We start from the raw sequence: 14276 nt of genomic DNA on the forward strand, positions 1-14276 counted from the left end.
GCGCCATGGGCAGAACCTGGACGTGAACTCAGGGTGTGTCCACGCGTGCAAGGCCCTGGTGATGAGGCTCAAACCCCGGGTCAGAAGGAGGGACGGCGGGCCCCACGAGGCCAGTGAGAGTGCACAGCCCTTCACCCACTCCAGGCGGCAGGAGAGCCTGGCCTGAAGCCCGGCAGGCAGGAGACAAAGACGGGCATTTCACGCCCCGGAATTATAAACAGGGCCTCCTCTGCCCACAGGTAGCACCAGTGCTATTGGTCGCCTCCTTCAAATACTCGAGAAGTGGGGCAGGCTGAATAATGTTCCCCAAAGATGTCCACCTCCCAGTCCCTGGGGCCTGTGACTACGTCACCTCACACGACAAAGGGACCCTGCAGATGTGATGAAGTTAAGGACGTTGAGATGTGGAAACCATCCAAGTGGACACCGTGTAATCACAGGGTCCTTATAAGAGGGAGGCAGGAGGTCGGAGAGGAGAGAAGATGCTCATTGCTGGCTCTGCAATTAGCAACTTCTAATAACAGGGAGGGGCTGGGAGCCACCAGAAGGTGGGGAAGGCAGGGAAGGTCTCCCCAAACCCTTCCGAAAGGCAGGCAGCTCTGCTGACACCTTGATTTTAGCCCCGTGTGACTCATCTTGGATCTGACCTCCTGAACTGTAAGAGAATACATTTGTTTTATTTCACGTGGGGACAATTTGTTACAGCAACAGTAACAAACTAATTCACAGAGCTTCTCACCCTCGGTGCCAATGCCATTTTGGGCCACTTATTTCTTTGCCGTGGAGGCGGTCCTGTGCATCGTAGGAGACTTAACAACATCCCCGGCCTCTGCACACGTGATGCTAATAGCCCGTTCCCCGGTCCCAGCCAGCAAAAATGTCTCCAGATTGTCAAATATCTCCTGGGGGCATAGTCACGTACACTGTCCTTCATGCTGACTTTACTCCAACAGACCCTCAGCAAAGCCCCCGGGTGCACCTGGATTCCCAGTCCATCCGCCACTGAATTCACCAAACCCTGACTTTCACCAAACCCAAGCTTTACAGGTAGAGAGCTGAATGAAACACGGTCGTTGCCTCAGAGAACCTGCAGTCAGCGGTCGAGGTAGCTGCTGAAATGAATAATTACGTGGTGGAATCTCATCCTTTATGTCTATGTTCTAAACTCAGAGCAAATGGTAAACAGCAGCATGGTCAGGGTTAGCCTTGGCCTTTCCTCCAGAGAGTGTCAGGTAGACACACGGGGGCATCTTACATGCCACCAGCACTGGGTACAGATCTGCCACCTCCTGAGAGCCACACGAGGGGCGTGGTTCCCCTTCAGGGCCAGCAGTGAGAGAACAGGGCATCCTCCCTCTTAAATTGAGATGGAATTCACATCCCATAACATTCACCCTTTGAAAGTGTACCTTTCAGAGGTGTTGGTACATTCACAAGGTTGTGTAATCATCACACTAATTCCAGAACATTTTCATCACCCCCAGAAGAAACCCCGTATCCACTTCCCCCCTCACCAAATAGTCCCAGCCAACCACTGATCTGCGTCCCCTCAGAGTTCTAGAAGTTTCCCCCAAATAAGCTATAGATGCAGTTAAAATCACTTCCTGATGCAAGACGGTGGGTGGGTGCAGCATAGCTCTGTTCCATGCGTGTGAAATACAAAGGCTTAATCTAGGTACTAGATTGTAGGATTGCAGGTGATGATTATTTTATTCTTTTACGTTTAAATATTTTTTCCCACTATGAGAATCCAATAAAATTTTAACACTCAAAAAAAAAAAAAAGCCAAAGAATTCATTCAGCTTAACTCAGTAACGTCAATAGCAAATCAACCCACCCATTAAATATTGAAGGAGATCCCAGCTCATCAAGAATGCATGAAGCTATCCAATTACCTGTACCCTGATACAGCAATTTTCTGACTTAGCTATTCCCTTTATGACAAAGGTCGTTAACCATCTGAAGAACAGCTTAAAATTCATGAAGTTTGAAAAACCAAAGGTAGACACCTCTGGTCTTCAACATAAGCCCAATTTCCATTCCGGAGCGCTGCCTACCATCTCTTGTTCTGCAGTGTTTGACATTCCTAAGAAATGGAAACGCATAATCGGTTTTACAGGATCGCTTCCAGAAACATTCACATTTTCTTATTTATTGCTTCGTATGCCACAGAGAGGGTAAAAGCGGCGCCAAGAGCCCTGAATTCTGATGATTTTGAAACTCAGAAGGAGTTTCAACCACTTTCTGCTTTGGAAGTCCGCAGCCCCTCCTTCTTCACGCTCACGCTCAGGAAAGCGGAAGTGAAGCCCATCCTACCTTTAGGACCTGTTCTAGGTTCTCCAGCTTGGCTTGGAGTTGGTGTTTCTCCTTCACGGCCAAATCGCGTTCTCTGGTCACTATGGTGAGCGTGTGTTTAAGTCGAGCATACTCTGCTTTCACCTACAAGTAGCAAGGATGGAGAGAAGGGGCTGTTTACAACATGCATAGGAGCTGCGGTGGGTATTTGTCCCCAGCTGTCATCTGTCACCTCCCCTTTTTGGAGACTCTTCCCCTCTGTCATCCTCAGTCATGGACTTCATGGTGGGTCCACTCCTGCTGGGGTGAATACGTGTGACCAAAGGCTGGCCAGTCAGCACACAGCCTCCTTCTTCATCCCGCCCATCCTCGCCACGGCCACAGTGATTGGCTCGGGACTGGGAATGTGACCCAGGTCTGGCCAATCAGTGTAATCCCATGCCCTGGATATGGTGATTGGTTGGGGCAGGGCACAGGACCCAGGCGCATCCGCAGAGAATGAGATATTGGCCTTGTGTAGGAATCCGGGAAGAGACTCTCTCTTTTGCCCTCTGGACTTGGAAAGTTGAGGACAAAGGCTGGAGCTACTGTGCCATCATGAGGGAAGAACTCAGCTGAGAATAGAGCCAAGAGAGGCCGGGGGAGAAGTAGGGTCCTGATGACATCACTTGAGCACCTAGATCAAGCTGTGCCTGACGCTAACATTTTCCTTTCCTGTTACTTGGGCCAATAGATTCCCTTGGTTTGCTTGTACCAATTTGAATTGTCTTCTGTCCCTCTGAACTGAAAGTCCTAACAGACAAAATGTTACCCAAATTGTCGAGCCATACTAATTTCTGTCATCTAAAATTTTCACCCGTCTTAAAAGTGGACAAAAGGGGCAGCAAGGCTCCACGTGGATTAGAATGGTAGGTGTTCCAATAACCTCAGATATCACGTCCACCCTAAGCCCACAACCCCCAGGACCACGTTTAGAACTCATCTGGGAGGCTCCACCAATTCTCCATCTCTCCTCTAGCTCCTCTGAAACAGATGAGGGCAGCCATTGACGGGAGAAGTTATCTGATTTATTTTCCTTTATTTTAATTGTGCAGCGTATTTTAACCCAGCCACAGGATTTTAATTTCTTTCCCTCCTCCCTAAACATTACAACATGAATTATGTCTTCAATAGCAGACTGTCACAAAGTCACTTTTTTTTTTTAGCTACAGAAGTCCTGCTTCAAACGCTTTAGGTACAGAGTGTCGTTTACCCTTACAATCTCTGTGGCATAGAAAGAAAGGAGGGCGCCCACCTGGCATTCCTAAATGGAACAGGGTTGCGTGGGAGCTGTTATTAAGAGGTCGCAGAGGGTCCTGGTCCCCAGAGGCACTTTCACGGCATTTTGCTACAGCACGGTGCATCGGGCAATGAACGTGGGGAAAAACGCACACGCTCCCTTGTGAAAGTGTCACGACCTATAGGAATTAAGCAGCACCCGCACTTGAGCCTCAACACTGGGTTTGCTGGAAAGCCATCACTTCTCATGTTCTGGCTAATCAAGGAAACTACACTTGGGACTAGTGTTCGACTACCCCAGGTCCAGTCTCACACGGTAGCCAGCACTAGCTCTCCGGAATAAAAAGCAGATCTTGCTGCTTCCTGACTGAAACCTCCCGGGCTGCCATGGAGATCAGAATAAAGTCCAGACTCCTGGTGTGGCCCCAAAGTCCTGTAGCAGCTTGCCCACCCACCTCTCTGATCTGACCCGCAACCATTCACCATGCTCAGCCACCCTGGCCTCTTTTTTTCCCTTGAACAAGCCAAGCTTATTCCCGCCCCAGGGCCTTTGCATGGCTCTTCCCATTGTGGCACATCCCTACCCAGCTCCCACTCCACCCCCCCCCGTCTCTGCCAGTCTGGCTCCTTCTCATCAATTATGTCACTCCTCAGACAAGCCCTCGGGTACCAAAATCCTCCCCACCTGTCTGCCTCCTTTCCCCTCACTGCTTTGCCCTGCTTTATTTTCCACGGGCGTTTATCACTATGTGAAATTATCCTGTGAGCTGTTTACGTTTTTCTTGGGGTTTCTCCTCATTAGAATGTAAGCTCCGATGGGAAAGGAGTTTTCTTTTGTGATCTGATTCCCTGTCGTCAGAGAGGAGAAGCAGAGTGAACAGCCAAAGTCCACATAAGTCAGGTGTTTCCAAGAAACTCAGATTCACGTGTTGTAGGGAATCCCCCGACTTGGGTCTCAGGCTCCGTTTGCTGACCTCATTTATTTCCATGCATTTAGTTTTTATCCAGTCCCTTATAAGAGCACCGGGCAGTCAGGACCAGGCCTCTGGCCAAGAATAGCCAATCCCCAACCTGCAGACAGACCACAGCCCAGATGTGAATCTGCTAACTGACTGGCAGGCACCAGACCTGCTCTCCCACAGGGATGTTGCCAGCGGTGGTTAGGACAGACGTTAGAGGGTCACGCCCACCCATAAATCCCGCTTACCCCACACGGAGCTAAAATGCTGTGCTTTTGTTGTGGGAAATACTGTGTTCGTTGTATATAGTAACTTAACAGAAAGCAATACTGTTGGGGGAAAGAAACAAGCTTTATTTGTCTTGAAGACAACGCTTTAAAGGACAGCAGCTGTGGACGAGGAAGAATCTACCAGAGGACTTCTGGGCAGCTAAAAGCCTCCGCAAGTCGTTGGCATTTGCACTTTAATACATCTAATACACGTCATCTCATGCCAAGATTGTGGTTTTGCATTTCTTTGACTTAAAATTTTCCATTGTGTCCCCTTTATGTTTATCGGAATGATTGAGGTCACTTCCCCGGTTTGCAACAATGGAAAGAAAGTCTGCTGGTAAGGAGACAAAAGGACAGATTTGGGGAGAGACTGAGGTAGGCTGAATAGAGACCCCACAAGGACGTGCACATCCTAACCCTGGAGCCTGTGAATGTTACCTTACGTGGCAAAAATGACTTGGAAGGGGTGATTAAGATAAGGATCTTGAGATGGGGAGACTGTCCTGGATTATCCTGGTGGGTCCAGTGTAGCAATGGCAAGGGTCCTGATGAGAGGAAGGCGGAGAATCGGGTCGGAAAAGAGAGATTTTAAAGATGCTGTACTGCCGGGTTTGGACAGGGAGGAAGGGGCCATGAGTCCAGGAATGCGGGTGCCTCTAGGAGCTGGAAAAGGTGAGAACGCAATTCTCTCCTGGAGCCTCCAGAAGGAATGAGCCCTGCCGACACCTTGATTCTAGGACTTCTGACACCAACCAGTCTGGCTCCAGTGACTCCACAATGAAGAAAGGAAAGGAAGAAGAAAGTGTTGGGAACATGAGGTTGAATTGCTCTTGGAAATCTCAGGGACTAATCTCTCACATGAAAAAAATACCCATTTGTGAACATCTCTGCTCCTCCCAAGAAATGAAAATTCTCCACTGTCACTGTCACGTCACCCTCCGGCTCAGCTCCCTTAACTCACCCACACCCACCTAAATGGCCCTTAGTAACGCTCCCCATGGCTTTTCGAGGTGTGTCATCTCTTTCCGGCAGGGACCCAGACTGAGATGCCGTGTGACCCCATTCTCCGTGACAGGCCAGCGGGAATCTCTGGGGGGCAATGACCCCACGTGAACATGATGCTTTATAAGAAAGGCTGGGCTGCTCCAGCTGCAGCGAGGATGGGACCCTCAGCAATGCTGCGGTGACCACAAGAGCCGCAGTCCCCGCGGGACGTCTCCAGCAGGTGCCTCTGCCCTGGGCTCTGGGAACTTCTGGTCGCATGAGAACAAGAATGCCCCCTGGGTGTTTACGTCACCCAGCCTGGGTCCCTGCTACCTGCAGCTGAAAGAACCGCCGCTGACTCTCGCAGAGAAGGGGGCTCTCTCTGATCTGGTAACAGCCGATCCCGTCTGGAAACAGGACCGAGGCTCCAAACGAAAAACACTCTAAATGTCGGCTCAACGGGCTGCTTGCAGCGCTGGAGTCTCAGGACCTCACGCCACTGCCCAGCCGGCCTTTCCAGCCCCGCCCGTCCCAGGAGCCTTGGAAGAGAGGCCCATCGGCTTACAAGTCCCTGGTCCCCGGCTGCCCAGTGTCCGGAGCTCAAAGCCAGTCACTTTCATGACCAGAGAACCCTATAGAGGCAAACCTATGTCCTGGCACCTGGACTAGAACATTCTCCTGGGAATCAGCCAGGTTATCTACTGAAGGAGAAGGAAGTCTCGGACTAGCAGAAAGGATGGGAAGAGATTTTCACTAAGACCTATAAACTCCCCTCCTCCACAAAAAGGAAAAAAAGTTCTCAGATGTTCAAGCTTAAAAGCCCAGACAATTCCTCCTAAGGTGGAAAGCTATGCACAGTGGACCCTTACAAGATTTTGTTTTTTAATAAAGGAAAAATAGATAATGATACTCAGGTGTGCCCGCTGGGCTTTTCCAGCCAAAGGTGTGTGGCTCCACGAATCCCAAACGGCCACGTATGGCATCCGACAGATGCCCAGCTTTCTCAGTAATGCGATGAAGAAGAGAGACCGCCAGCTAGGGAGTGGCATGACCACTGTCCATAGCAGTCATTTGTAACCGAGCCCGGCATTCCAGCCAACCTCAGCTTTCTGGCCAGCAGGTAAAACGAGTTCACAGGTCATGAACTTAACACCCCACACTGTACCTGGCTTCAGAACATGGGTACCACCGTGTCCTGCTTGCTGCCTGGGACCTTCCACCGCACACAGGCACAGCGGCGCACTCCTGACTCAGGCACCAGATCCCGCCACTCGACTCGTCTCTATATCAAAATACAGATTTCGGGGGCAGCCGCAGTAGCACCAGGCGGGAAAGTAGCTTAAGACATTAGGCAACAGTTACTCAGTGAGAAAGCCTGAACCTCCAGTTAGCTACCGGAACACCTGCCCAGTTTGGGGGGGTGGAGCTTAATGGGCTCCTTTGAACCCAGGCAAGTAAGAAATTTGAAATCAGTTAAAAAAAAAAAAAAAGTTTGGTGTGCAGGCTTCGAGGGCATTGACCCCATCCTTTGCGCTGTGTCCAGCATTCCCAGCTCGTTTGTTTCCTTCCGCAGGGCTGCCTGCCCAGGGGAATTCAGTGCAATATTCCAGATAGTCCAATATCCAATTTTGCACCTACGAGGCAATCCCATCTGGGCAGGCTTCAGGGGACACACTGACTGCATCCCTTTGCCTCAATAATTAAGAGCTCTGAGCATTAAATGTGCTTATTTAATCAAGGCGACTAAAAAGCAGACTGCAAATCCAAGCCCGAATCAGCGGGGGGAACTGGGAATTCCCAGACGTCTTCCAGAGAACCAGGAAGGCTCCTTGTGTTTCTACAGGTGACAGGGGTGGCCCCCCCAGTGGATCTGGTGCTGTGGTTGTATGTTTTCAGCAGCAGCACAAACCGACCCGCCCCTTGCACATCCCCAAGTTACCCCGGGACACAGACGCTGGTCCCTGAGGGCAGTCTTTTTTTTTTTTAACATCTTTATTGGAGTATAATTGCTTTACAATGGTGTGTTAGTTTCTGCTTCATAACAAAGCGAATCAACTATACATATACATATATCCCCATATCTCCTCCCTCTTGGGAGTCTTTTAATGCTGAAGGGAGCTCATTTTCTGGGCCTTGAAGCTTTGTTTAAAAGGCCACGGTGGGGCTTCCCTGGTGGCGCAGTGGTTAGGAATCCACCTGCCAATGCAGGGGACACGGGTTCGAGCCCTGAGCTGGGAAGATCCCACATGCCGCGGAACAACTAAGCCCATGAGCCACAACTACTGAAGCCCGCGCTCCTAGAGCCCGAGCTCTGCAACAAGAGAAGCCACCACAGTGAGAAGCCTGCGCACTGCAACGAAGAGTTGCCCCCGCTCGCTGCAACTAGAGAAAGCCCGTGTGCAGCAACGAAGACCCAACGCAGCCAAAAATAAATAAAAATTTATAAAAGGCCACAGTGTGGAGGCAGCAGGGGAACACGTTTCAAATCTTAAAGTGAAAAAATAATGTCGGATTTGGTGAGAGCTCTATGGGAGCAGGGGTGCCCCTCAGGGTAGCTGGAGAGACAGGTCCGGGAATGAGACGGTGGTGGCGCCCACCACCTGGGTCTGCTCTACGAGAACCACACTCCGGGTGCAGGAACCCAGCTTAGGAGCGGACAGACGCGCACATGGAGTGACCTGAGCGAAAGAGAGAAGCCGGAGAGAAAAGGAAAAAGAGAAAGAGAGAGAAAGCCATCCCAGGACCAACCCTTCCTCTGGCCAGCGTGCCCAGCCCTGTCGTCAGCCCGCCTCCGATGCCGAAAGCACCACCATTTTTTTTCATCTTTGTTCCTGTTTAAATAAAAAAACTCTTGGGCTGAGAAGGTCACTGAGCCTCATTATGGATTCACACTTCAGCGTGAGTGAGTTTATCAGAGACTTTCCTGTTTGGAAGGAAAAAGGACAGAGGGCACAGGGCCTGGCAGGAATAGGAGGCAAAAGGGGAACTAAAGGGAGAGTTGGGGGCGTAGAAAAAACACATCTTTTTTTTTAATCGTGGTAAAATACTCGTGACATAAAATTTAACGTCTTAACCACTTTTAAGTGTACAGCTCAGTGACATGAAGTACGGTCACATAGTTGTGCAGTCATCACCACCAGAACTTTCTCATCTTCCCAAACTGAAACTCTGTCCCCATTGGACACTAACTCCCCATCCCCCCCTCCAGCCCCGGCACCCACCATCCTGCTTTCTGTCTCTAAGAATCTGACTGCTCTAGGGACTTTATATAAGTGGAATCCTACAGTGTTTGTCCTTCTGTGACTGGCTTTTTTCACTGAGCGTAATGTCCTCAAGGTTCACCCGTGTTGCAGCACTGCTGTCAGAGCTTCCTTCCTTTAAAGGCCGAGTAATAGTCCATTGTACGTATATACCACCTTTTGTTATCCATTCATTTGTAGATGGACATGGTAGCTTCCACATTTTGGCTATTATGAATAATGCTGCTATGAACAGGGGTGGACAAATACTGCTTCTCAGTCCTGCTTTTAATTCTTTTGGGTGTATCCCCAGAAGTGGAGTTGCTGGTTCGTGGTGTGACTGCATTTTTAATTTGCTAAGGATCTGCTATCCTGTTCTCGGTGGTCCCTGCACCATTTTACATTCCCACCAACACCTGCTATTTTCTGAAAAGCACAACTTTTGGGGGGGGGAAGAAAAAAAAAAGGCCAAACAGGAAGGCAGGAAAGTAAGTGTGTAATCAAGAAAGCTCTAATTTTTATAGTAACTGAAATACGCTTTAGTACATCTGTGAAATTAGCGACTCCAAACCACCAACCAATCGTTAACTAATATCTACTCTGAGCACCCACGATGTGTCCCGTAAGCTCAGGTGCTGGGGATAAAGTGATGGATATGAAGGCAAAGACCTCTGCTACCTGGGAGGTGACATTCTTACGGGGGGGTGGGGACAGACACACACATTAGTGAAGACACATGACCGACCAAGTAATAAGAGACACAAGAAGACAAAAGCCAGGTGAAGCCACATGGTTAGAAGGAGGAGGAGGGAGGGACGCAGGTGGGAAGCAGGGAAGGTCTAGCTGAGGACGTGGCTCTTAGGCTGACGTATGAAGAGCGAGAAGCTGACGGCCATCGGAAAAGAAGGGAGTAGAGCTCTAAGCAGGGCAAGTCATGGCCTGCCCAGGCAGGCTTGGTGGTCAGAGGAGCAAAAAGAAGTTCAGCGTGGACAGAACTTCAGGAATCAAAGGTCGAGAGGCAGGTGACACGGCTGAGCAAGGTGGCGGCCGTGGGGAAGAGCTGCGCTCCTATTTGGGAGGAAGTGTGCGCAGAGAAGCAACACTGCCTGGCCTCAATCACCAGGTCGCTCTTGATCCTGCCGGACAATGACTGTCGGGCCAGGAAGGGTGGCAAGCAGCCCGTTGCAGCATCTGCGCCAGAGAAATGGCGGCCTGCATTGGTGGGACACAGTGGGGACGGGCTGTTCAGAGTGAGGTGCAGGGGTGAGGGAAGGAAGAATCCTGGACGGCTCCCAGCATCTTGGCCTGAGCAGCTGGGCGATGGCCAGTCACTGGGATGAGAAAACTAGGAGAGGCAATGGTGTGGGGATCGGACATGGGAAGTTTTGCTCCGGCCCCGATGTGACCGAATAGACGTCTAGGTAGGGATGCCTAGCAGACAGCAAACGAGACGTTTCCCAAGTGCTTCGGGCAGTGGCCACAGGATGAAATAGAAGAGGCGGGACCCAGGGTCCCGGCCACCCTCCTTTGGGTGGCCTGCAGTGAGTCTCCCTCTTCGCCTCCCCCAGGTCCCTGCCTGACAGCCCCCCTCCCGGTGGCCCGTCAATAGTGGCTGTCGGTTACCTTGTCCAACTGCCGGGCCCTTGCGGGAAGGCCTGCATGATGGGGTCTCAGGCGATGGTCTCCCGGGGCAGCATCCTTCAGTGCATTTTCCTAGAACAAAAGGAAAGGGCATGGTGAGATGAAGCCCCAGCCTCCAGAGACACGCGGAACACAGGGGTGAAGGGTTCTGATTCGAAATCAGACGTGGGTTGGGTGTGGTTCTGCGATTCACAAGCTTGTGGTACTGGACCGGTTTCTTCTCTTCTTTCCGGGCCATGAGTTTCCTACTCTATAAAACGGGAGGAATGACGCTTCACGACGATGTTACAAGCAGATGATAAAATAATATCTATAAAGCCTGAAGTGAAGTGTGAGAAGGTAGTTCACATCCGATACACGGCGTGCTGACCTGCATGACACGTTCGTGTCCTGAAGCGGCAACAGAACCGCTCTCCAACTGCAGTTTATCTCAAGCTTTGACCCGCCCCCTCTCCTCACAAACACTGCTCCAAACACATTGCCATAATAAACGGTAGATACCTGTCTTGCTCCAAAAGAAGATAAAAATCTACGAGGACTGTGGATGGCTGGACCACGTGTGGTGGTGGAACTCTCAGGACCCGCCAGACTCTGAGTCCAGAAATGGGCAGAGAGAATGAGGACCCCAATTTTTCTTGCTATGCAGGACTGGAAGCATCCCATTTGAGGCTAGAGGCCTGAGCAAAGGTCACCACCTGACCCGAGACTGAGGTCAAGTCCCCAACCCCAGAGCTCTAGCTCACATAAGGGAATTCCCTGGAGAGGCAGAGGGACCAGACCCCCCGGCTCAGTGATATCACCTGTGCAGGAAATCTGAGCTACCAGTAGTAAAACTGGGAGCGTCCACAGGGTGGGATAGGACTACAAAGAAGTAAGATGAGCACAGAAAGAGACAGATCGGGGGTAAAAATGTCCCATGAAAGGTGAGTCTGAAAATAGAAATTCCAAAGCCCAGAAAGAAAACTCACACTACTAAAGAGATTTAACAAAATTGGTAACCAGGGTGAACTGACTCCAGAAGAAATAAAAATGACAAAGCAACCTGACAATGACATCAGCGAGCAAAGCTGAGGGTCCTCGCAAAGGTAAAGGAAGGGATGACGTCCATTCAGAAAGCATAAGGAAGCAGCAACAGGGACGATTAGTGGCCCACTGTGGAAGGGGACGGCAACGGCCACCAGTAGTCAGGTCTGCAGTTTTCTTGTTTGCTTGAAAACAGGTGTGTTCTCTGTTCATCTCCTAAGTGAGTTACTCTCTGGGGAGCACCCACGTCTGAACTGACCTGGGAATCTGCTCTGCAATACTTCGAGAGTTCTGAATTTGGGCTCATTCACACTCGCGATAGGAAAGGGGCAGGAATCACACGGTTCTGAACACCTCCCACAGGAAGAAAGGCTCCTCCTGGCTGTTTTCAGGTCCCGTATTTCAGTCAAGCCCCCTTCCCCTCGGCCACCGTCGTTACCATCTCCTCCTCTCCATGGCATCTCCCAGGTTTCCATGGTGATGAAGCACATGGAAGCAATCCCCACGCGCCTCGCCCGCGGGGTCTGGTTCTGGAAAACAATGGTCCCCAACCCGTGGGAAAGCGCCTCGCTCCTCTGAGATGCCCCAGCGGCGTAAACGCATGGTTGTCTTTCTTAAGTCAAGCAGTTACAGTGGAGTCCCCTGCCAGCTCCTTGAAGGACCTGGAGACATTCTGAGATGTGCCACATGTGAGAGTCACCAGCAATCACAGGGATGGGTGCACTGATCCAGACACCTGACGCCTGGCCTGGGAGGGCTTGGATGCCCCAAGGTGAACTACGGGGGCCGTGTCTCAGGGAGTTACAGGAGCAACTTTAAACAGGGTTGGGATGTCAGTTCTGCGGTCAAACTGGCTCAATACAAACTCTAGCTCCTCTGTGTGTTGTCCTGTGACCTCCGGCAGGTTGTCCGATATCTCTACACTCTCTAAGACGGAAGGATGTAGAAGTGTCCACCCAAGCAGCCTTTGGGAGGATTAAAGGAGATGGTTCTCGCAGAGCACCAAGCACTTCCCTGCGCACGACGGCAGCTCAAGCAGGGGTCCCCTTCCCCACCGGAGGCACCACTGTCACTGTCCACACCTTCCGCATTCTGCCATGCCCGCCATCACCCCCCTCTGCAACTCCCCTAGAAAAGTGGATTGCAAGAAGGGGACGTCGGGAAGAGGAGCAGTGCTAACCCTTTCATCCGGTTTTACGGTGGTTGTAGAAAAGTTACATTCATCTGTTTTACCTATATTCCATCTCAGTGATCAAGGTCAGCTGCTTCACCTGATAAAATCAATCTTCACAAGAAAAAAAGCCCAGGATCTAACTCCAGTCCGGGAAGCACCGATCCACAGTGTCACCAGGCAAAAGGGAGGACACGTGGCCATCGCTTCCCCAAATCAGTCCAAGCATGAATCGGCAACTGGGGTACAGCTTACTGTACTGGTTCCCCAGCCGAGAGGAGCTGGGAACAGAAAGAGCTGCTGAAAAGCAAACTCATCCCCAGACGAACAACCCTGCACCCCACAGAAAACTCCTCAGCAGAAGGCAAAGCCCCTCACACAGTGATGCTGAAAGAACCCATCCAGCAATCAACACGCCCAGGTAAAAGCCCGAAGAAGGGTGAAGATGCCACGTAAGCCACGCAGACTACGCGATTTCTTTGCCCGATTATAGCATCTCATTTATCCAGACTTGCCGGTCACCACTGAAGAAGCCGAGAGGCGAGCATGGGGCAGGGGACACATGTGGTCTCGCCCTCAGTGTTGCGGTGACGGCAGACGTCGGTCCTCCCGCCCTTTGGAGTAACAGAGCACGGACGCCCCTCAGACATGCATGCATCTTGCGTTGCTCGGGGAAAAATTCAGAAAGAGCCTACGGCTCATGCTTCCAGTCCTACTGAGATGCTGAGGAGCAGCAAGACTTACCCTGGAAGCTTTCATCACTGACACCGTGCAGGACCAGAGCTGCCCACCCGGGGAAGCTGTCACCTAGCCCTTCTGGATTAATCAGCGCCACCAAAGCAGGGCTGTCAAGCAGGAGACGGAACACCTCACGTACTGGCCGCATGCTTGAGACCAGAAGGCCCCCCAAAGATGTGGGCTTTCAGTTGCAACACGACAAAATGAGACTCGCCAACAGGCGCGGGTGCACAAGCTATGACAATTCACAGGAGGAGGGGGATGGCGAGGACTTAATATAATCTGACACTCCTGCCGAGTGACGAGGTTCTTCACAGCCGGCCACGCCAGCGCCCAGATCACAGGTGTGCACACACACCTCCCCCTGCTACAGTGTGATCTGCGCCACGCTGGCTTCCCCTGTGCTGGGGGTTTGACACTGTTGACTACTGACCACATCTGAGGGCCTAGGAATTGAATCTGACAGCCCACGCCCACCGCCTGGAGATGCAGAGCCAGTGACTCATGCATCACTAGGACTGTGATAACAAAGAACTTCCCCAACACCAGCTGTATGAAATCACCCTTTAAGCTCCGTCTTCCCGACCTGAAATAACGATTGTTAAGAGAGAAAAACCAGCCTCTGTGTATCTGTTCGCTTCTTCGGAAACGGTGCAGCTTTCCTGCCCTTGGGAGA

At 51.2% G+C, this 14276-nt stretch overlaps 1 protein-coding gene across 13 annotated transcripts in view; it reads right to left on the reverse strand.

Moving 5' to 3' along the window:
- Positions 1 to 14276, reverse strand: part of RIMBP2 (RIMS binding protein 2) — a 279316-nt gene that overhangs the window by 121188 nt on the left and 143852 nt on the right. For 3 of the 13 annotated variants that reach the window (XM_067701221.1, XM_067701223.1, XM_067701222.1), the window contains 2 exons: positions 10651 to 10740; positions 2317 to 2439 (listed from right to left, as the gene is read on the reverse strand). Coding sequence is in view for 8 of the 13 variants with exons in the window: in XM_067701220.1 (XP_067557321.1) it covers positions 2317 to 2439; positions 10651 to 10740; positions 13607 to 13621 (228 nt within the window). In the remaining 5 variants the exon portion in view is untranslated. Of the gene's footprint in view, positions 1 to 2316; positions 2440 to 10650; positions 10741 to 13606; positions 13767 to 14276 lie in introns of those variants that run through there. The other 10 variants (XM_067701220.1, XM_067701219.1, XM_067701215.1 and 7 more) reach the window with 6 other exon arrangements.

The sequence above is a fragment of the Pseudorca crassidens genome, chromosome 12 (assembly GCF_039906515.1).
Source record: "Pseudorca crassidens isolate mPseCra1 chromosome 12, mPseCra1.hap1, whole genome shotgun sequence".
In the NCBI taxonomy this organism is placed as follows: domain Eukaryota; kingdom Metazoa; phylum Chordata; class Mammalia; order Artiodactyla; family Delphinidae; genus Pseudorca; species Pseudorca crassidens.